This window comes from Takifugu flavidus, chromosome 10 (assembly GCF_003711565.1).
Source record: "Takifugu flavidus isolate HTHZ2018 chromosome 10, ASM371156v2, whole genome shotgun sequence".
Classification (NCBI taxonomy): domain Eukaryota; kingdom Metazoa; phylum Chordata; class Actinopteri; order Tetraodontiformes; family Tetraodontidae; genus Takifugu; species Takifugu flavidus.
Window position 1 is genome coordinate 10983362 of NC_079529.1, and position 23854 is coordinate 11007215.

A 23854-nucleotide genomic window follows, 5' to 3' on the forward strand; every position below is an offset into this window, starting at 1 on the left:
ACATGAACTTCTCTTCTATTTGACGGTGGGTGGGTCCGGCACAGAGAAAGGGGGCCCATAAGAGTGTAGCTGGGAGGCCGTATGCTATAAAACATGGACGCTGAATTGAAACGTGGATTTACGGGCTTGTAGTGTCAAATTAGGCATCGGCGCTCACATTTATTGGAGCCTCTGGGTGAAAGTTTAAATGTGAGAGAAGGTTCAACAGATTTAACACAAGTCTGTGTTTTCATTTATCAATAAATCCAGTTTTCCTCATCCCTGGATCACAACCATCCAGCAGCGAATCTCTCTTAAAAAATAAAAGAATAAATCTCAGATCTCCCTCTCCCCCCACATGGGGTCAGATTAGCATTCTGGGAAAACAAAATTCCCCACTGTGGTGTTTTCTAAGGGACAGATGGGTGTACTTTTGGGGTATGGCTGAGGGAGACGGAGAATGTTAGAGGAAGAAGGAGGGAGGGGGCGCAAAGAGTTAATGTTGACAGCTTAACAAAGGCCGCCGCCACCACCGAGGGCTCAGAAGAGCACGGGAAAAGAGCTAAGGTCAAGTGTACCTCCGGGGGTTCAAGTTCAAGGCGACTGCCAGTGTCTGTTTTAATAGGCGGGCCCCACCCTCGCAGCACCACACCCTCACTGCAGTTATACCCCCATTTTCAACAGCAGCCACACCCCCAGATCTCCATTTACCCCCCATGGCTGGAGCTGTCCTGCTGTCATGTCATCAGGGCCGTGGCCAGGAAGAACCAGGGCGGGTCGGTGCTGCTCTGGGTGGTTCTCACGGTGTCGCGTGAGATCGTAAAGATGTTTATTGTGTTGAGGGGCTGTGGGTGGCTTCCACCAGCAGCAGGAACAGGATGTTCTTTAAGCCCCATTTCTGTCTGGTTTGAGGGTACTCTTGTCCAGATATTAAATCAAAACCTGGCGGTAGGGTTTCATGTGGGTTCCAGTTCTCTGGACTTTGGCCTGGACAGGAGACCCTTGGGAAATAATCCAATGTCTTTCCTGACAAACAGAGGAGCTTCCACGACACTATAGGGGAGCCCACATTCATCCAGCCCATCCTGATGTTCCTCCAGGCTCCATAGGAACATCCCAATGTTCCTCCAGGCTCCGTAGGAACATCCCAATGTTCCTCCAGGCTCCATAGGAACTCACATCCCATCATGCAAAAGCTGCGGCCTGGGCTCTAATCTCAGGCATTAATCGGTACAAACCTCTTCTCTAATGATCTCACAGCCAGAAACTCATCAGTTCTTCTGATGGGGCGACCACGCAGATCTCCTGCAAACCTACTGAGCCTTGAAACAAAGCTAGAGATGAAAAAGGATGATGATTCTTCTACCTACTTGCATCCATTACCTCCCATATCCTTGTTTCCTTTGATGTCTTCTTTAGTTTTTGTTATACCGCCACAAGGTCCATTAGATCCACTGGTCAGAGCATGAACATGTGGTCTTAAGTGATGACTGTGCCCGGCTTTACTCCCTCTACACATGCGTTTGAAGATCATACAGATGAACAAAACTTCAATACCAGTGATGAGGGTTGATCACTGATAATCAAGTGAAGAGCACCCTGAAGGAGGGGAGAGATCGGTCCACACAACTGCCACAGGTGATGCACTAATTTACCTGCAGGACAGAAAAAGCCCCAAGTAGATTCCTGAGAAGCTCACATGTTCTCCAGGCTGACATCAGTGAGGGCTCCTTTTCACCACAGAGCCCTCGTTTAAATCCTTTTAATGAGCTGGAACACCACAGCGTGTCCCTGGTGATTTGGAGCCCATTGAAAAAGGGCATATGTTTGTTTTCTACTGCCTGACCAGGCAAGGGTCAGAGGTCAGGCAGACCAGCAGTGACACCCCATAAAAACGCTGCAACTGACCTGCCCTCGCCACTTCCTTGACATCAGCACAATTGAGGGTCACTGGGGATGAAGTCGATGTCCTTAGGCCTCTTTGGGCGAGACAAACCACAGCATGTCCGTAGGGTGACCTTTGACCCCCTCAGCATGCCAGGCACATGCCACGTGGTTTCAGAAACATTGCAGAATACCAGCAGAGTCTCAGTGTATCGGATGTTCTGTGTACCAATGAGAACCTTCACAATCGGAGGAAAGACCACCAACTGCCCCAAAACCCCCGAGCACAACGTGACAGACAACACTCAAAATGTACACACACACACACACACACACACACACACACACACACACACACACACGCCACATCATGTCACATTATGGGTCAGTAGAGGAATATGAACAACACACACACACACACACACACGTGTCAGTCTGGTTGCTGCCATGCTGCACCTCTCCACAACGCTTCTATGCCAGCTCCTGGTTGCCTTGGCAACTAGCTCTGCATGCATTTATGTGGTGGCGAGTATAACGTAAAGAGCAAATGAGAGCTTGTGGAGGGCTGCAAATGCAGACACACACATCCACACACATACTCTCTCTCTCTCTCACACACACACACACACACGGAGATGTGAGAAGTGCAGGATTAACATCACGGTAGCTGTTATCACACATTCTAACCGACATGATCACGAGCTCAAAACTGTAAAACTGCGTCCATCCAATGTCAGGAAACTTGTGACGTGTTTATTATGGGTATATTTTAGCATTTATTAATCCTTATATTCACATATTCACATATTCTATGTATCTATTTACAGGCATATTCTACATTTTATTTTCAGAAAGAAAATTTGACATATAAAAAAATGGTCTTTTCAGTCGATTTAATAACCTTTTTAATGTGAAGAGCTACAAAAGCATTTTCCTCTTGTTGCATCAACACCACTGATTTCTATCAATTTTAAAATGTCTGTAAAACGTAGTGCAGCCCTGCAGCTACAAAGCTGCCATGTGGTTCTGTCTGATTTTAAATGCATTCACCTGCTGGAACTGATGTGACTCCTGTGACTGATGTGATAATTAGACGGTCGTGGTGGAGACTAGCAGGACTCTGCAGCCCGACAACCAGCATGAGGACCCGTGTCATCTGCAGAGTCAGAATAAAGGTCTAAAGTTCCATCAGAGCACAACACTACTGTGTGGGACACGTTAGCCTGAGTGGGTGAATAAATAAGACACAGAAGTCACCGTCTCAGACCTGCCTGGACCGTCACAGCTGTCTGAACCCACCTGGATGTTTCATATCTGCAGGTAGGACCTCAATCAAGTCTATTAGAAACTAACCTAATTAAAGGCCGACATGCTGGACAGTTAGAATGCTGCACAACCTCATCAGTAAATCAGTTCAGGGGCCCTTTGGGGCCCTGTGGGCTGTGTGGGACGAGGCCTCGGTCCTGCGCAGGACAGTGTCGATTTATTTGATCCCTTGAGATCAGCTGTTCAGCACCTTAATCCACATGTTCTCCTCCGCCCTTTTTCATTCAGGGACTCTGATTGGATTACACCACACCACACCACAGCACAGCTCAGTGTGTGTGTGTGTGTGTGTGTGTGTGTGTGTGTGTTCCTTTCTTCAGGCATGCATTAGCAGATTTGATGCTATGTTGTTGTCAGCAGTAAAGATTATATTATATTTGATTAAACAATTATTATTATTAGAACATGAATAATGAAAAAAAACACCTTTGCCTTTATCTTACATTCATAGTGCATTTTCATATATTTTATTTTCCCCAATGCAGGTTACTAAAGATGAGTTATCTTAAACTCATTTGCAGCAGTTTCCTTTTCCCCAAGAAAGGTTGGTTGGTCTCACCCCTCGGAATTGAACCCTTTTCTGATTTAGCTTAAATCCTGCTAGATCCTGAGAGTCTGTGTAGGATCTGGAGACCTCTAGTGGTCAGAATATATACAAGAGTTCTGAGCCAGAAGCACCAGTAAATGATTCCAGAAGATTGTTTTTCTAAATTACAGGTTCGGTCCTGGAACCTGCACCTCTCACACTGAGACCTTTATCCGCTATTAAAAGTGCATTTATGTATTTTGTTATTTATATTGGAGTTGATTGTCACAAGTCAGAATAATGGGAGGGGGCTCCTTATTTAGTTGTTTCCTAATTTCAAGTTAAATCCAACTGTCCAGCTCATTTTGCTTTAGCCCATTTTCTGCTCAGTATTGTCATAAACACACACTAGCATCCATCAACCCTCTGGCATCTGACAGCAGTCAGGAGATCAGCCCTGGGGAGGAGACGGCCTTAAATCTGCTGGGAGACAATGACCCACAGGTGGAACAGCCACAGACACACAGGTGAGACACATCAGGTCCATCACAAGCTAGCTTGAAACAACAGACAAGTCAAAGGAGGCAATTTTCCAACACCTTCTGATAAAAACACACATGAAACATGAACTGTCACTTTATATGTTGAATGTATTTTCATTAATAAACTAAATTGCAAAGTAACTGTAGCAGCTGAACTTGTGGAAAGACTATAGGTGAGTAATGTTGAGTGCTTCCACACGGCTGATTGAAAAGTTTCTGGATATTTAAACAGACTGAAGTGGCATTTCCTGACGTGTTTGTGTACCGCCGTGCCTTGGAGAATGCTATAATTAGAAGAATGTGCTGGGATTTAGGCTTGTTTGTGCTGTTCTCACATGTCAGCGTCTCTGCATAAAAGCATCCACTTAATGCCTAAAACGAGGGAACATAACAAGAACCCGAGGTCACCCCTGCAAGGTCACCCCACTTATTTTCAACATTTAGTCTGCAGCTTCTCTTCAAATCAGCAGAAACACGCTGCGAGGTCTTAAGTGACATATTTCACAGGGAGTCATGGCAACCATTTTACGCTGAACCCCACCATTACCTCCCAAACTTATCAAGGCTGAGACACAAAAAGGGAGGCGGACCTGCGTGTGTGCACCCCGTGCATTGTTCCTCCCTGAGACCCTGCTAAAGGCATCGGGTCCAGCCTGACTCCTCTAGACGGCTCTGGGGAAGAATCAAACCCTTCACATGAGATGTGTGGGGGCAGGAAGAGGAAGGAAGTCGGCGCTCCTCACTTGACCTCTGCCTGTGTGACTGACTGTCCCCCAGGAAAGAGGACATCTTAATGGCCTCCTACAGCTGTCTGTGGTCTTGTCCAGGACAATGAGTAATCAGGAGTAAGTGTTGGTGATTAGGGACACTTGGAGTAGAACAGGCCTCCTGAACCTCCTGAACATCCACAGCATCAGCCTGAAAATGCAGCATTGTCCAAACGCAGGCCAGATCCTGAAGATCCAAATGAGTCCAACTTTGGTCTGATTTTACCTGAACAGACACAACTGCAGCTCTGCAGAGGAGCAAGGACACGCTGCTGCTTCATGGATAAATGTGGTTCAAAATGGTGCTTCAGCTTTTATTTAAGCACGCTCCAGGATAAAACTGGTTCCATGGGGCGTGTGTCGTTCCTCTTGGTCACAGGGAGGAAGTGAAGCCTGCAGAGGTCGTGACCTCACACTCCTGATTCTCTGGTGTGTCTTTTTCCTCTTAGGCAGGATGAGACACCGAAGATACTCGATACATTTGTTTTTAATGTGTCATAAGTCTAAATAATTGCAGGATTTCAGGACTTCCTTTTTCTTTTCATTTTCTGTCATTCCTCTTTGTAAGAACTGCGGGTGGTCTGTTTATTTTGAAGAGCGATGGCTGACTGTTGCAGGAGGTCCTTGCCTGTTCTGATCTCAACGGGTCACATTTTAGAAACACTTGTTCCAGTTGCCATGGCAACGCGTATATATATTTCAATTACATGTTAGCTAATTGAAGTTGATTTATTTAAAAGCGGGTTGGCTGAGATTTGATGGCCAGTGTGATAGTCACCTCTAAAAGTGGAAGGTTCTGCTGTAGTACTGGAATAAATATCAGTTACAAGCCGAAATTACTCTCATAGAGATTTTGTTTCAATGATAAATAGCGATTGCATTAAAATCGTCTGCAAAGGACACTAATCAAAGCGGCTGCGATGGCATAAGGCGGTGGTGGGATTATCAGACAGAAACAGCAGCACACATAAAGACATTCCCAAGCTTTGATGGTGAAACAGAGGACGCCATTGATGCAGCTGTAACACGCCGCATATGTTTCTCATCCCGCAGCAACTCTGTGGGATTAAGCCTCCAAAGCCACACAGAGATCCCACATGCACGCTAATAACGCTCCTTCCATGGGTGCCCCCCTCTTCAATAACCCTCAGACAAGAAAAGGGGGTGCAGACGGGAGCGGGGTGCCCAAGAAAGGCTGCAGAGACGGACTCCTCCAGCCCGTCTGCTGCGTGTGGCGCTGGATGTTGCGACGCCGTGGAGGAGGTGTATGGGAATTGACGTGGACTTGAAAGACCTGCTTCAGAGATCCCCCCCCACCACCCACCCATGTCTCTTTAGAGGGGCCAGAGCTGCCATCAGGCAGCAAGAGGACCCGCCGCCACCACCGCACCAATTTGCTGTCTGGGTGGCACAAAGGGAAGGTCAGAGGTCAAATAAGTGCCACGACGTGGAAGTGCTTTCTCATGGTAATGTCATCACACACATGTCTGCATCCATCCAGGAGGAACGCTGGACCAAGACGTGTTACGGTGGTCAGGTGGGAATCACAGGTGTTTGGTGGGAATATTCTAGGCTGAAGTAAATAGAAACCATTTTAGTCTTCATTAGTGCTGAAGGATCAGAAGCACAAACACAGCAGTAACAACAGCAAGTGATGATCAAGCCGCGGCGCTCCCACACTCACACAGACCCTCACAGAGGAGGCTCTGGGATCAGGCCTCGGCGGTCTCCTGAGGCGTCAGCTCTGGAATGTTCTCTGAACAAGAGGGAAAAACAAAGAAAAAACACACACATGCAGATTTATTTAAACATTTACATCTTTTAATCTGACAGGACATTTTTATCAATTTAACATTGCAAATATTTCATCTCCAGGTAAAATGACTGAATTCCTGAAGCCATCAATACTATTCTGCTTTATGAGGTGCTGACACAGCTCCAGGTCAGAGCAACAGCAGCTCATAAAATCCTATTCTCATTTAGGGAAACCTGATTATGTTTGTAGCGCTTTAGTTAATCCGACACCTAGTGGCCATTCAATGAACTGCTGGTTTATTCGGAGAACATCTGAGAATAAATCTTTACAAAAATATCAAATAATAATAAATTAATCCTTAAAACGAAATGGAAGTAGATTCAAGAACTCTGTTCTCTTGATATGATTTGAGCTCTTAAATAAGCTCGGTGACTTCTTTATTTATTTAACTGATCTATTTTGCCATGAGTGTGTCCATTTTTATTTCTGAACGTTAATGCTCGAATTTCAGTCGAGTTGTTCTCCAGGAATAATGTAATATATAAATTAGAAGGTTAAATCTGTATGTTTGCAACATGTTTACTGACCTGCTTGTCAACAGATGAATGAACGAATAATATTATAATAGACTTACTGACAATCTCGCCCAAACAGTTGATGTTATTATTATTATTGTTATTATCATTATTATTATTATTATTATTATTATTATAATTATTATTATTAGTGTTGTTGCTGTTGTTATATTGTTGACAACTGCCCTCGTTTTTCGCTATTTTAATGCAGTTTTGCACTACGCCTGTTTTTCCAAACTTTGTAGATTTCCAGGCGTCACAATCTAAAACTAATTATATTAACAAATCAGACATTTGAGTTTTGTCGTCAACATGCTCCATTTCCATTCTTTTGATTTTAATTTACGTTAGTTAAAAGGCTAAAACCGGACGATTGAACCAAATACAAACTGGGCCAAATGTTTCCGACTGACGCTGCAATTCTTCCGGAATTATAACTTTCTTGTTTGTTTATTTGTTTGACGTTGTTTATTTGACCTGAATTGCGTCTTCAGGTGAAAAAGTAAATTGATTTTTTTAAAATGGAGTTCATTTTGGATTTGTGATGAAAAAATGATCTCAACCATGGAGAGAGTTTTATGAATTAGACTTTGGACGGGGACACATTTCAGTCTCTTTATTGTGATAAATGTGGTTTAAACTGCTAGAAAAAACGTTTCTAATCATGAGACGCAAAAGCGCCCCCCCCTCCCCCCCTTCCCATCTGCTGATGGGTGTCTAATCAGTGAGGACAGGTCTTCTGGTCTTCTGGTCTTCTGACGGAATGACGACGTGTAATTGGCGCGCAGTCGTGGGAACGCGTAAACAAACAGCTGCCATTTTCGTTTTCGCCTCTTTCTCTCTTCTTCGTGAATAAAGTGGAACAGCAACCTGGCAGCTGCGGGAGGCTAAAGTGAAGGAACGAATGGAGAGGAGGAGGAGGAGGAGATTAGCCTGGTTTTAATCCTCTTCCTCCTGCTGCAGCATACGGGAGGAAGCAGCAGCTCAGAGGAGAAGAAGAAGAAGACCAAGAAGAAGAAGAAGAAGCTCCTGTCAAATAGCGGAAACACAAATGAGACTGATCAAAATCAGCCTTCTCTAAAAGTCTCTCTTACAACAGGAAGTCACTTCTGCGAGGATGTTTGGCCTACTCTGGTTTAATTAAACTTAATTCCTGCACGTTTATGTTGACGTCATAGCTCTTAGTTTCTATAGCAACTGCTTTTATAGTCAAACCTCATTTAAAATGAGTGAACTCACTTGATGAGAAGTTTTTTCTATGGAAAAATGTCTGAAAGAATCTACCAAAATAAAAGTATTCAGCAGGAATCGGAACAGTGTGAAGCCCAGAGGTGGATGAACCGTTGGCATTGTCATAAAAGATGAACTTATATATCTATAAATATGTAGTAGAGACTTTGGCTCATTTTTGGTTCAATCTCACCACTAGGGGCGCCACAGTGCAACACTGAGTATTTCAATTTAAAATTCCTTTTTCTCTCTCCGAAGACGTTCATTTTTGTCAGTTAACCTCGACGGTGACAGACGGCGTCCTGGTCTCATTAAGGTCAAAAGGGTCATTCAACAATGGTGACCCTCTGTGAGGCTTCGGCTCTGTTAGCAGCTCAGCCGACTCCACCGGCTGCTGATGCGACTTTAAATTGAGTTTCCTTCAGTCTCAAAGCCAAATGTGGAAAATTTCAGGCAATTTCCCATCTTCACTTTTAATGATCTAATTAAGCTGTAGAACATACGAGTGGCTCTTCCTCGTGGTTCTAGTGTTATTTTCAGCATTTTAATCCCAGCATGTTTCATATCAGAAACTGCTGCACAGACTTTAAGATTAAGAGCTGATTAAAGAGAGAGGCAGGCAGAGAATTAATGAATTCTTTTGAAGCCCCCTCGTCGGGTCTTCTTACAGGTTCTGGAAGCAGTTTAACATCTCGTCAGATGTGTTCCGTTCTGTGTAAACCCGGACAAACATGTTACTTCTACTGATGTCCCCTGAAACTAATTAAAATCAGTTAATTCATTTCTGAGGACGCGAGAAAGAAGAACATTAGCATTAGCCTTAGCATTAACTCCCAGAAATGGTCTGGGTTCTTTCTAGAGTCCACAAAAGCAAATGGCGGATAAATGTGATTCTGAACCTGCAGACGTTTTACAGCTTTGTGCTCTTGAACAGCTCACTGGGTGACACAGGAAATGCCTTTGAAATGGAGTCCAATTGAGGCGCGGCCACCTCCTGCCTGGACACAATGATAGGTGGGAGGGTGAGGAGGGGTACAGCACGGCGAGGGGAACCTCCAGATCCAGAGGTGTGTTGAACGAGGACAGAAGCCAAACAATTGGACCAGTCAAGCAGCTACCACGCATTCACGCTGCACCTCCTTCAGGAACCTTTCTGTGATTTCTTTGGTCCACTGGGTGTTAATAGACTTGTCCATCAACTGTCTCCACCCTGGGAGCTAATTGGCGAGCGCAAAGGATCGAGATGGTTCTGAGCGTGAGCGGTCATTAGATCAGTGGATGCTGACCCTCCCTGGCTCACAAACACCCCCCTTTCTCAGCCCCACCTGCTGTCACAGCTTCCTCCCCCAGGGCCCTCCCCTTTACGAACTCTAAGCTTCAGCTCGGAAGATCTGGAGAACCTGAAGGGCTCTAACTATAGACAAGTGATCACAAATCCAACAACGCTGATCAGAACCCAGAACCCAAGAATGTCAGAAGTCCATCCAGACCTGCATCAGGCAGGAATTCACTTTCCTCCTGGCAGCTGGCAACACTCTAGCCTACATCTTATCTGGAGTTACTGTGACTCCACATCAGAACTCTTGCTTTGGGTTAATGGTCACAGGGGTCGTTGCTAACTCACCTGACGCAGGCCTGACCAGTGGAACCCTCAGGGAGGGTCTCGGACAGCGCCGTCCCCTCAGGAGCCAGACCTGGGTGGGTCAGCAGGATGAGCGGGTGGAAAATGTGAGTAAAAAACTGATGGTGAACAAATGAACCCTAGATTTAACCTTTGTGTTGAACTCTTTGGCGTTTTCCGCGTGTGCTCGTCTATAAACAACTCTTGCATGTGTTCAAGGGATTCTAAGGGTTGTAAAATAACCGTGGCCTGCTTCAGAGGCTGGCCGCTGCCTAATGATGGGGCCGTGGTGCGCCCCCTCCAGCGTGCCTGCGTACATCATTTGTGTGGACCAGGGTATAAATGTGTCCTTTAGCCAGTTGGTGGAGTTCAGAACACAAACCGTCGCCTCATGTCCTCTTTGCACCCTGCAAAGTCCTGGCAGCTCTCCCATGATGCTCCTGCCCCCCGCTTCCTGTCCCTAATGGCTGGCTCTGTATGCCATCCCGGGAAGCTCGACATCCCCTCCAGAGGCAGAGGGCTGGGTGTTAATGAAAGCATTGATGGGCAAAGAAAGGCCCCTTTGTGGCCCCGGGGGCAGGCGTGGGCACCCGTTTGCTCACACACAGCTTCCCTTTGGCATACACTGGCACGGCTGCTCAGAACTGAGAGCCAAGAACGGAGATCGAGAGACAGGAGCCGCAAAGTGCCCTGGGTGGGGAGGGGGGCTGCTGGTGAGGTTGAGAAAGGGAGTTGGCAGCGATGGGAGGGGGGACAGCAAAGAGAAAAGGCCAAGAAGGAGCAGGAGAGATTAACCGAATAAGACAAATTCAATTGAGGCAGAGGAGGAAGGATAAAAAAAAAGGATGTGAGGAAATCGGGAACAAACCTCCCAACTAAACACAGAGTGCCTGCGAAAAGAGACCCCCAGAAAAGGGAAACGGAGCAGGAAAAACAAAGAGGCCCGGATCGCCCACGTCAGTGAAGCTGGGTGGCCTTGGAGGCTGGAGTTCTCCCTCTGCCCCCCCTCGGGCCGCCTCGCTCGCCTGTGGCTGATTTATCACACCTGAATTGTTCTCTTTGAATGAATGGGAGCCGGGGGGGGGGGGGGGGTGCCAAATGGTTCCTTCTTTGGTTATTGATAACCAAACAGATGCGCCCAGTTTGGAGGGAGCATCTGATGCTAAATCCAGCGCTAATGGTTTTTGTCAGGAAATACTGTACGCTCAATAGAGGCGTATTGTCCAGCGCCTTTATTCATGCAAGTTTGTCTTCCAGGTGACGTCCCGACTTCTCCGCACTGCAGTCGGCGATGGCAAACCGAAGGTGTTTAATTACGCCTCAGGTCTGAAGCTGAAGCTAACGAGGAAAACAAAAGGCTATGTTTGTGGAGGTCTGAGCTCATCTGACTCGATGTTGCCACCTACTGGTGGGACATTCTGCCGCCTCTCGTCTCCCTGCTGCGTTGCACACAGCCTCCTGCATTGTTCAGGCCGCTAATACATCCCAGCAGCCACTGCTGCTAATTTCCGACCGCTGGCAGCATGCCATGGCCGGAAGTGGCATCGTGCCCTGCCCGTATCCCTGCGCCACCATGGGAGAGCGGCTGAGAAAGTAGTCCCATATTTGTTCCAGCATGTCATCTGTTCAACACGCCTGATTGGCTTTCACACCGTCGCCTCCTAATTAATATGCAGCGGCCCCTGGCCCCGCCTCCTCCTGCCGTGTCCTAAGACAAAAGCATATTGTGTGAGCACCTCCTGTTTTAATTACGATGAAAAAAGGAGACATGTGCGTGTGTGAGAGTGTGTGTGTGTGTGTGTGTGTGTGTGCACCGAGGGAATCATAAAACTGCACATTCATCCTAATGTCATCGTGCACGTATGCTCCCGTGTGCATGTGAACAAGAAGAATTGCGGCGCTGTGACGGGGAGGAGCCGTCCTGTCCCAAAGTCTCGTTGCTTGTTGCTTTTATGCAAATTGGCATCCGATGAAGGTTTTTTTTTTTTTTGAGGAGCACAAAGCGGGTTTGTGGTGTCAGGAGAAAGGAGAGGTCAGGGGGGTTATGGGGAAAACACAGAGACTAAATTCCCATCGATGTGTCCGCCGCCATCCTGTTACATCCCTTGTTTCTCTTTCTTCCCCTCTCCAATCTTTTCATCCCTCTCTTCCTCACAGCCACGACCTGGTTATTAATTTGGTTGAGATTAGTTGCTCGTTAATTAACGCCCGGCCTCCCCCTCTGTCTTATTCCTCTCACCTTCTCTTTCGATTGTATCGGATCTGGGCTGGTTTTTATTCTTCCCTTCGGTGGCCGTCTCTGGCTGTTGAGGATGAGGTAATGTTCTGGCGCAGGCGGTGAAAGGGAGGACTGGGTGACCGCTGCCCCTCGGGGAGCGTCTCCAGACTGATGGTCGGGGCTAAACCGGCGCAAATCTGAAGAGTTGAATGAATTTATAATTCCGAGGCAGATTAGGGTCTGATCTAAGATCTGAGTGCAGAGCGGCTCTTCACATCGGAACGTTGCAGAAAGATTCCAGGCCTGAATCTGCAGCGGCTAATTCATCTCCATCGTTTCGAACTTTAGCTCCATCAGCGCCGCGGCGAGCCGTGAGAGCATTGTCTGCTAAAGTCATCAAACACTTTTGCAGCACAAAAGAGCGGAAACACAAAGGAATGTTCAGAGGAACAAAGTGTGGAGGAGACACCACTTTCATCGGTCGCTCTAACTTCATCTTCATCAGTCGTGTCCTCGTGTCCTCTCCTCCCACAGCAAGTTCAGGAACAAGATGGGACATCACGGAGGATTATGGATGATGTCACCATGAACTCCTGACCCTGCTGGGTTTCACCAACCTTATGAGGACCTAATCGGCCCGGCTCTGATGTTCTGAATACATCTGACCGTGCCACAACTACAGACTTCACTTATTTCCTGTTTCCATTAGGGATTGTAACGTCAGTGGGCCGAGGACGTGCGAGTCAGTGGTCACCCAGGTGAGGTCACCCAGGTGAGGTCATTCAGCAGCTCTCCTGTTGCTGCCTGCGGCCCCCGGTGGGGCCCCGCTGAGCCACATTCACGCTCTCAGTTAAGACGCCAATGAGCCCCCGACCTTTTCCAACCTCTGCCGGCCCCCTTGAGTCACGCACCCCAGAGACACGCACGTGGTGGACGGGGCTGATTGGGAGGCATGGTGGAAGGGTTCTGGGAGGCATTGGTGGGGAGAAGAGACATTGGAGGTGATGATGGAGGGGTGGGGGGTGGGGGGGTTTGGGTCAATCATCTTTTCTTCTGGTGGTGTCCAGCTCGCCCCTCTTTGACCCCTGGTGTCTTTCATAAGGGTGTATAATAACCTCCTTTGTTGGTGTTTCCTGGTGTAATGGGTCCGGTGGGGGGCCTTGTTAGCTCAGCCAGGGGACCTTGCAGGCGCTCTGGGATTAGAGGCTGCCCCTGAGTGTGATCCCTCATCTCAACGGTCATTCAAGACCAGACCTTCCTGTTTGCAAAGATTTTGTCAGATTTTGTCCAACCTGAAAGTGTTTCTACAGAATTACAAAGATTTTTATTTTAAATTCAGCGACGACCAGCAACATTAGCTTGTTTACACAGGCGGGATTCACACAGACTTTATAGTCACAAGGTCAAAACATATTTGGGCAAAAATAGCCTCTTAAAAATGCTACAAACGGCCACAGCAAACCAGTGTGGGACAAAAAGGTTCTGATTGGTAGTTTATGCTAATGAATTGCTGTTAGCATTAGCTGGTTGTGGCCTCCACAGTTATATTCTAAAATTCTACCACAGGGATGGGACCAGTGCAGGAGACTATCTCACCTGAAGAAACACATGAGTTAATTCATCGACTGTTTAGTTTCTTTGTTCCAGGAACGTCACAGTTTGAGGAGGCTGACCCACTGGTGAGTTAGCATCACACTCCAAATCATATGGCGCTTCACTATTTCTGAACGACTGTTCCGTGACTGTGTGTTTGTGACCACACGGACGACCTCTGCTGACCTGGCGTTCATGTGGACGGCCATTTTTCAGAGAGGAAATTCAAGCGCACCCCCCATGCTGGCGGAGCCCCGAAGGCCCGGCTAGGCTGGCATCAGTCACAACCTCTGAATCTCTGTTCTCAGTGGGGTTTTCAGTGCGGACAAGCTCGTGTTGTGTTTACCGAGCGGCTCAAACTAGAAGGCAACATTAATCTTCATATTTTTCTGCGACGGTGATGATTCGGAGTTGATTGGAGAATGGAAGCAGCTTTGGGGATGACTAACGAGTGTTAAATTAGCTCTGATGAGGCGTCTGCAGATGCTGCAGCTCAGTGTTGATATTTATCTGAGTACAATTAAGGACTTTTCTGTGAAGATCTCAGTGAAAACATAAGCACATGGGGTAATTACACACCCCAACCATTATTACTGTCTATAACTAATGCAGTGATTTACATTTGGAGCTCAAGTTTGGTTCCTCAAAAGTTTCCTTTACAACTTGGGGCATGAAGTCACTCGTATTAAAGCTCAAAACATGAAGTTTCCACAATGTTCCACCTTCGTAAGCAGACAAACAACAGCTGATGGTGTTAACACAAGGTTTTAATTAACCCAGATAGCTGCACCACCTGTGTGGGTGTGCAGATCGTTCCTCTCAGTGAGTGTGGTGTGGTGAAGGGTGTTGATTGGTAACCAGCTGCAGGTGTGACGTCACCAGCGCACCACACCTAGGTGAATCCACCACACCCCCTAGTGAGAGAGCCAGGAAAACAAAACACAAACAAAAGGCACCAGACACCATTGCGATGTTCTCACCATGCAGTGGTGAGATCACAGGCCTGCACATCTGAATGATCTCACCTGTCATTTCTGCACACGTTAATAGACATCAGATCCCCACTGTGGTCTTTAGCCGCTGCTCTCTGAGCCTGCTGAGGGGTCCCAGGGGAACCTGCGGGGCCTGAGGGACCCTATCGGCCCTTTATGTTGGGCAGCGTCACAGTCAATAATCACAAACACGCCGGGGGCCGAACGGTGGGAGGCTCCAGCTGCTGACGGACAGCCAGAGCAGCAGCTACTCAAGGGCCACCATCAAAGTGATGGGATGAGGTCAGCGCTAAAATTCGACCGTCTGGATCTACGTGTCATGCTGTGCTAAAGCGGCGACACGTTCCTGAGGGGACGTCACCGGCGTAAATATTAAATTAATCCAGTTAGCATTTATGACCATAAACGCTAAACGGAAGCAAACAGCCCACAAGTCAGGTTTCAAAAACGTAAACAGACGTTTCTGCGTTGCTACATTAGCTTCAGTGACGTCTGAAGAATGTGATTATCACGTCGATACAGAGAATATAGAATATTTAATGAGACTGGCAGCAGCAGCCGCAGGTATGAGGAGGCTAACCAGGATCTGAGGAGATGTCTTAGACAAAAGAATGATTATCATAATCGTGATTATTTTGGGCTGCATTTTAATTAGCCTGGCGACGCTCAATTAAGCTCTTCAGAAGGAGAAGCTATTGAGGAAGCAGCTGCCCACCTGTCTGATCCTTCCTGGGAAAAGGCTGCAGCACCCATTCACGCAGAGGTACCACCACCAAACTGGGCAGGGGGCGGGGGAGGGGTCCTTTGGGGCCCCCTCAGCCTGCAAGGGTCCTTGGTGTGTGTGTGGTGGGGAGCAAAGACCGGCAGGTCGTCATTAATGTGCCCAAGGGTTGTTGACTTAACCTGGACTTTAACTCGTGACGTGTTTTCACATCCTCCTCAGCAATTCTACTGCAAATATCTACAAAACAAATGTTCCTCAGTGGTTTCCTCCACTGGTTTTAATGGTTCTGATGGACATTGTTGGGATTCAACCAAGTAAGTTCATCATATCAAAACTGAAGCTTCAGGAAAAAACAAAAAAAACGATTTTTTTTTAAAAACAGGCACAGGTGAAACACGTGAGGGCGGGGCAAGAAAACAGACACAGGTGAAACACATGAGGGCGGGGCAAGAAAACAGACACAGGTGAAACACGTGAGGGCGGGGCAAGAAAACAGACACAGGTGAAACACGTGAGAGCGGGGCAAGAAAACAGACACAGGTGAAACACGTGAGGGCGGGGCAAGAAAACAGACACAGGTGAAACACGTGAGGGTGGGGCAAGAAAACAGACACAGGTGAAACACGTGAGAGCGGGGCAAGAAAACAGACACAGGTGAAACACGTGAAGGCGGGGCAAGAAAACAGACACAGGTGAAACACATGAGGGGCAAGAAAACAGACACAGGTGAAACACATGAGGGCGGGGCAAGTCTTACAGTGCATATTTGATATTTGCTCCCATCTGTAAATGACCTGGATCTTTATTGTTGTGAGTGGTTCACCTGATCTTTCCTCCCATCTTCAGTGGTTTTGCTCCACAGGTACAGAGGCATACCACTGGGATCGCTCCTTGTATTTAAATGATAACCATAAAATATAGAAGAGAATTTTCTCTGTTGTTTAGCACCAAATTTTATTCATTGTATTAAAATGAAAACATTATTATATTTGAAAAATTTATTTAGTAACATATTCCAACATCAATGTTTGTCCCATTTAAATAAGGCCAATTCATGAAATTTTCCAAAACCCAATAAAAGACAAACAGTAAAAACTGTTTTATTATATTCTAAATTATCAGATTTATACTCAAAATAATTGAAAGAAAATCCAAAAATCGAAGATTTTTGATGTTTCTTGTAAAATAAAATGTATTCTGCCTTTAAACCAGTTGTTTAAAATAAAGAAAATTCTTTAATTATTTTTTCGTGACTTGTTTTATATAATCAGACTGACCTAGGCAGCGCCCTCTATTGGACAATAATACCACAATAAAAAGTATCTTTATTCTAATTTTCCAATACATTTTAGATGACAATCTTCAATTTACAATGTCAATAAACCGAATTTATGATTCATCATGATAATGCATATCTCTATAGGTATGAAAGTGTAAAAAAATATTTTATTTGTACTTTTTGGATATATTTGTGCCTATATAAGTGCAGCTCACAGTTTTGGTTTAATTCGGAGGACAACGCCTTTGTTGAAATACAATAAATGTCTTTTTCATGTGTTTAAACTATGGAAAATGTGTAATTAGTCGCAATCTATTAATTTTTACTCGCTAAACTGCACGTTTCCCTTCAGGACTACGTGCTACGTAAACGGTGTCGACACTGGTAATTGTGGGTTGTAATCTAAAGTTTTAGCCCCCCCAAAAAGATTTTTTCTTCTCTTAAAAACAGACATTTGACATGGGAAATCCAGGGCATTTTTAATACTCGGATTTAAAGCTCAGAACCTCTAACTGTTGAGGTGTTCAGTCTCCTCCGGCTTTACGGAGGTCAGCTCTCCCTCCTCAGGTGATTCACTTCCCGGGACCTGCCACAAAAAAACTGAATGAATAAACCCAAACAGACGGGAAAAGGTTTCCGACAAACATTCTCCATTTCCTCTGCACCCACAAATGTCAGCGTCTCTCTGTGTGTCCGCGGTGCTTGTTTTTGTCAAATTAGGATTTTTAAACAATAATTTATGTTAGAAATATGAAAACTGCCACATATATTACACATATGTTACACATTATTTCACATACGTGTTTATGATTTGATATGTAAATAAAACTCATTTAATTATTACAAATGTAATTTATATTTAGATAATAGAATTAGAAGAAACACTATGATACGAAATTAAACATTTTTATAACTGAACGTGAAGAAAATCCAGGAATTGACGCGTGACGTCATTTCGGACGACGAGGTCAAGTTCACAAGATGGTGCTGCTGCGCCACCTTGTGGTGCGTAAGCGGGACTGCTACTCTGTGACTGATAAGGCACACTGTCCCCTCTTGTGGACATATACTTGGACACGGTGATCGCGTTCCTGTCTCATCAAACTCACCTCCCAGTAGACGCTGTCCTCGAAGCAGAGAGTGTCGGGAGGGGTGCCGAAGACTGGCAGCTTCAAAACGAACCCTTAGACAGGAGAAGAACCTTTTTATTTTATGACTTGACTCAAAAATGCTCCTGTAGTTTTTCCTGGAAGTCAGCAGGTCACTGTTTCTGTTTATGTGGTTGAACCCAGAACACAGGCGTGGAAATCCAGCAAGAACCAGCTCATGTTTTGGCATAGACAAATGTCTGTGTAGATTCTCACTCATCCAGGTCATTGACAAATACACTTCTGGTTCCAATGAGAACCAGATTTTAACCAAAGAGCCACCAAGAATCTTTTATATTCTCAGGCAGCATTTCTTGAAAGATTATGGAACTTTCAGGCAGGACACCAAAACTTCAACTGCTCTAATACAAACAAGCCGTTAACCTTTGTGTGTGGAGCTTTTATGTTCTTCATGGAGTTCTCCTCCAGAACGTTACAGAAGCTTGATCCTTACCAACGATGAGGCCTCCCAGCACAGCGATGCCCAGTGTGATGGCAAGGGAAAGGGCCTGGATGCCTCCTTGTTTGGTTGCATCGACGGTTCCGTCTGCAACAGCAGGGAAGACGTCTGCCATTCTGAAAGAGAGACCCGGATTCTTCTCAGAACACGTGGACCTCATGTGTCATCACCTTAGAAGCCAAAGATTTGGGACAAAGCAGCTAAAAGCAAAGAGCTCCTTCTCACACCTTTTAGGATAGGTAAAAACATTTTGGTTCTTCATATTTAGGGGTCAGATTTGTCAGGACCCGCCTCAGAATACAGAACATCAGATAATCACCCCTGTCCATAAACATCTGTGGTTGCCAAGGCAGCAGTCACAGCTCCGACGATGGCGCCCAGGACACCAGGCATGCCATGCAGGTTGTGTATCCCACAGGTGTCCTGGATCTTCAGCTTTTCCTCTAGGATGGGCTGAGGAGAAGCAGCAGAGAGGAAGGACGACGTTGAGAAGAGGGCGCAGCTTCTGACCGCTGGATCAATAGAACGTCAAACTTACCGAAAGAAACTTGAAACCCAGAACAGAGATGACCCCGGCCAGGAAACCAACAATCATGGAGCCAAAAGGTGTCAGCATCATTTCACCAGCTGTTCCCACGGCAACGCCACCGGCCAGAGCAGCATTTTGGATGTGGACCTACAGCAGGAAGAGTTGTTACTGAGGGTTGATTCTATCTCAAAAGCTTCTCGTGGCTACATTTATGAATGCTAACAACAGCATCCACAGTTTAACAGAAAAATAATAAATCAGACACAAAAACAGGCAGAATTCTCAAAAAAAGCAAAACGCTTTGCTTTGAAAAGGAGGAAATAAAACTGTACAAAGAGCAGTTGGAGGTTGTTGCCAGTTCTTTCCCGTGTTGTTGCTGATAGTGACCCTAAATACTGGTTGGAAAGTGCTTTATTGACTGATGACAAGCCTGATTGTGTGGTGCCACTCTGAGGTGAGAGGAGCAGTGTAATAATGAAGCTGGCGGCTTCGCCTGCATTCACGCCTCCCAACTGGGTCCCAGATCAGAACCTTTGTCCTGTGAATTCTGTTTCTACAGCTACACCTCAAAAGGACGCTGTTATTCACCGACAGGAAATGAAAAGATTCATGATCCTCATCGTCACGCGTCTGTTTCCAGCAGCGTCTGCTTGCTGAGAAGGCTTCAGAAGAATGCGATGTTGTCAGCCCACAGTTGGGGATGGGTGCGTCAACCATGTGACCCATCAATCAGTTGCTATCTGTGGAACTATCCTCAGATCTAAAACCAGATCCAACCCGTTCAAGGTGTCGCAACACGTTTGTAGGAATTTGTGCTTCAGGATGCCTGAAGATCTGATCTATGTGGGTATGAGAGCAGGAGTGAAAGGTCGATTTTCAGGTGGTCTAGTTCATATTGAAGCCTCCTTCTTTACTCTGATTAATGGCGTGAATTTACACCTCCAACTGAATGAAAACATAAGCATAGGTTAAAAAAAATATTGGTTAAATTTGGTTAAACTGGTAAAATTGTGTCTCGTTCTGACGGTACACTGATAAAAGTTTGCAGGGCACTTTTTAAATCAGATTAACAGTTAATCTGATCTCCTCACCATATCCAGTTTGCCGTCATGTGACGTGATCGCTGACATCCCGTACGTGGCCAGCGTGCAGGCTGCCAGGGAGTAGTAGGTGTTCAGGGCCGTGCGGTGCTGGTCGTCTCCATGAGCCGTGATGGCCGAGTTAAAGCTGGGCCAGAACATCCACAGGTAGACGGTACCTGAGAGCAGAGGAGACCCGATCAGATTAGCTTCACTGAGAGGCTGCAGTGGTTTATATGGGGAAGACGTGTGGGGCTGAGGTAAGGTCACATGACCAGAGCAGAATGACTCACCAATCATAGCAAACAGGTCAGAATGGTACACTGAGCTGTTTCTGTGTTTGCTCTTGTCCAGGTTGGGTCGGTACAGGATTCGGGTCACCATGAGACCAAAGTAGGCTCCGAAGGTGTGGATGGTCATGGAGCCGCCGGCGTCCTTAGTCTGAACCAGAAGGTCAGCCATGATTCATCAGAGAAAAGCCCGAATGACGGATTCTCAGGTCGCTATCGGAGCTTTTGAAAGCCTCACCCCGAGCAGAGACAGCAGGATGAACTCGTTCACAGCAAACAGCGTGACCTCGAACATGGCCATGGTCAGCAGCTGGATCGGACTGGTTTTACCCAGAACGGCTCCAAAGGAAATGAGTACGGAACCGGTGCAGAAATCCGCATTGATCATGCTGAGAGAAGAAAGAAAGAAAGAAAGATGACTGCTGTGACAGGCGCCTGAAGCGGACGCTGGCATACCTCTGGTAGACCTACCTCTCCACGCCAATGTGGATCTTGCCTCCGTGCATGCCGTGGAAGAAGCCTTGCATCAGAGTGGCCCACTGCAGGGAAAAAGCTGCGATCAGGAAGTTGAAGCCAACGCTACCGAAGCCATACCGCTGCAGGAAGGTCATGAGGAAGCCAAAACCCACGAAGATCATCACATGAACATCCTGGAAACCTGTAGAGAGCACATGAACACTAAATGGACTAAAAAGCAGCCTGTTTTAGTTCCTCAGGGCACAGGTCTGGGCCCACTTGTGTCGGCCATCATCACTCAGCGTCATGAAATATTAGGAAGGGCCTGTTTAGTTTACATGCAGATGACAGAGTGTTCGCACCTCCTGACACAGTTTGAGATGATCGGTGGTGATAGTGGTTTATGGTCACCATGCAAAGATTCCAGCATTTACATTCAGCAGTTTTAGGATTAAAGGTCTTCAAATTTAAGATGAGAATTTAACAGATGAAAACTTTGATAAGTTCAATAAATCATCATGGTGCTGTCTCAGCTGTCACCCCAGATTTATTATGCATGGTCACAGTGGCCCAACCTACTACACAGAGAACAGTACTGTCCCATAGCTGCTGTTGCCATGGTAATCGAATGGCCGAGAGCAGCGTGGTGACCCCCATTAGCATTTAACCCGGATGATTCTGCAGGACAAACATCCAGCATCCATCTTTAAAGCACATTTAAGTTTTTGGATTCCACAAAATCTGAGAGTTTGAGGAGTTTGTAGAGAAATCAAAACAGGCCAGAACCGTCCCGATTCATCAGAATCCTGTCAATTCCAGTCAGATGCAACAACAAAATCAATCTGGACTGAACAGCACTAAAAGCTTGTTGATCATGTTTGTTGATCTTAATGCAGATCATAGAATTCATACTCAGTAACAGTTTCTAATGAGGTCTGAAGCTTCAGTTTCAGCTTTAAACAACCAAATTGCTTTGCAGATAACATGCAGCCTGGTGGGAAATTTGGAGCAGTCATAATAATAATCAGCAATAATCAACTTTTATACTCCACCATCGGCCCAGACAAATTAGAAAATGATCAACAGATCCCACTACAGGACGCCAGCAGGCCAGAAAAGATCAGGAAGAATGAATCCAGTCCAATTAGTGGAGAGGAGAAGAGACTGGCTGCTCCACACAACATCTACTGTCCAAAAGCTCAGAAGCTCATTATGGAGGAGCAGAACTGAACTCACTAGATCAACAGAACAAACACTCTAAACTGGAAAAATGAGGAAATTTGATTTTTTTTTTTATTCAGATCATTTTGTTTTACCTGGTTAAGCATCTGTTACTTAACTATTCAAGCTTTAAAATCCTAACCTGATATTTAGGCATCCAAGAAGGCACAACTGCATCATGGGATCTGTAGTTTTGTTTGATTTCTTTAAACCGATAAGTGAGTTTAAAGTTCATGTTATTAATAAAACCAGGCTGGTCTGATCTATGAAGTTCTGACTTCTACTAATGTAAACACTACTGACATTTGAAAGGCTTTGTTTCAGCTCCTTGTACAAACTGTGACCTCTGACCCTGAAGCTAGACTCACTCGGGTAGCGAAAGTAGAAGTCGTTCTCGTAGTCCTGGTGTGACGTGTTGTGCCACTCCTTCGCATCTGTCTCGTAGTCGTACTGCACCAGCGTGCCAAAGAGGATGATGAGGATGATCTCCAGGATGAAACAGGTGATAGGCAGCTTCAGACGCATGTTGGTCGCGGCGTCCGTCATGTTGCTCTCCTGGCGGTGAGATGAGGAGCAGAAGTTGATTTGACGTTCCAGCAGAGAAGCTCTGTCTCACCTGGGGTAGAAGGAGGGAGGCTGCAGGGCGAGAGAGGGTGGAAAGTGAAGTTCACAGAAAGACCCACGAGTCGTCTTTCCTCTGTGCTTTTGTCCCATTGGGTCACACCTACTGGGCCTGTCCTCATGAATAATGCAGCTTCAGAGTAGCCCCGCCCCCTGACCTTTTTCAGTTTACCGTTGAAATTACCTAGCCATGATTACCATAAATAAACACTAAAACGATGACGGTGTTGCATCCTAATGATCAACAACATTTAATTTAAGATGATTCATTGATGAGATTATTTTGGTGTCGCTGTCTTTGTAAAACAGATTCCCCGGTGACCGTCTGCAATGAGTCAAGCCCCTCCCCCAATAATGGAGCTGGCACATCATAAAGAATCAAGCAATGCTGATAATGAATGAGCAGCCTTTCATTTTACTGTGTAAATGTCTGTTTTTACAGATTCTATCAAACCTGCTAGCATGAGGACAAATCAGCAGTTCAGAGGAAACAAAAAGAGCAGCCAAGCAGAAAAACCACTTCAGCACCAGAGTCAAAACAAAAGAAGGATGCTGGCACGATGGTGGCTGTGCAGCGCTGTGATTGGCCGATTTCTCGATACGTGGAGATGTCCCCCACAGCTGTATCTGCACCGGCCATCGATGCGGAGCAACGGCGTAGCAACCAACGTCAGGAATGTTGTTTTGCTTTAAGGGAATTTCAGGTATTGTCACCTGAGACCACAGGCGTCACACAGGAGCTGTGACCTCTGCAGCGTCTGTTAAACATGCTGTCACATCTGCACACCAAACCATCACCAGATCATTGTCTGTGGGCCTCCAACCTTCCACTCACTTATTTGTTTTTCAATTTCCACCTCTTGTCAACCCTGTTTTTTTCTTCGAGAGTTTTTATTCTCGGGTTTCCGTCCCGTCCTCTTAAGTGTGGATTCAGTCGTCTATCGTCTGTGTGGTTTGTGTTGACCTGCTGACAGCAGCTGATGTCTCACCTGGAGGGCGCCAACACTGACAGCAGGAATGAAAAATAATCTTCAGGCT

General features: G+C 46.1%; 1 protein-coding gene and 2 long non-coding RNA genes across 3 annotated transcripts; 1 reads left to right on the forward strand and 2 right to left on the reverse strand.

Annotated features, from left to right (window-relative positions):
* Positions 1–2744: 2744 nt before the first annotated feature.
* On the reverse strand, positions 2745–6762 carry LOC130532480 (uncharacterized). Its single transcript, XR_008952344.1, has 2 exons — positions 6709–6762; positions 2745–6597 (listed from the first exon to the last, which is right to left on the reverse strand). It is a non-coding gene; the product is annotated as an uncharacterized LOC130532480 (long non-coding RNA).
* A 6734-nt stretch (positions 6763–13496) lies between these two features.
* On the forward strand, positions 13497–16902 carry LOC130532713 (uncharacterized). Its single transcript, XR_008952416.1, has 2 exons — positions 13497–16197; positions 16460–16902. It is a non-coding gene; the product is annotated as an uncharacterized LOC130532713 (long non-coding RNA).
* Positions 16903–17472: 570 nt separating this feature from the next.
* On the reverse strand, positions 17473–22880 carry rhbg (Rh family B glycoprotein). Its single transcript, XM_057045516.1, has 10 exons — positions 22564–22880; positions 20990–21176; positions 20757–20907; positions 20522–20669; positions 20241–20407; positions 19159–19296; positions 18940–19073; positions 18615–18736; positions 18122–18195; positions 17473–17598 (listed from the first exon to the last, which is right to left on the reverse strand). The coding sequence occupies exons 1-10, from the start codon at positions 22739–22741 to the stop codon at positions 17521–17523; spliced, it is 1377 nt and encodes a 458-aa protein (XP_056901496.1). The 5' UTR covers positions 22742–22880; the 3' UTR covers positions 17473–17520.
* Between the last annotated feature and the right edge of the window lie 974 nt (positions 22881–23854).

Excerpts from the sequence above, each read along its gene's own strand:
- rhbg (XM_057045516.1), bottom strand. The coding sequence starts at position 22,741 with ATGACGGACGCCGCGACCAACATGCGTCTGAAGCTGCCTATCACCTGT. Across the intron at positions 21,177-22,563 it reads CTTCTACTTTCGCTACCCGA|GTTTCCAGGATGTTCATGTG; the intron begins GTGAGTCTAGCT and ends TGCTCTCTACAG. Across the intron at positions 19,074-19,158 it reads TGGGTTTCAAGTTTCTTTCG|CCCATCCTAGAGGAAAAGCT; the intron begins GTAAGTTTGACG and ends GCTTCTCCTCAG.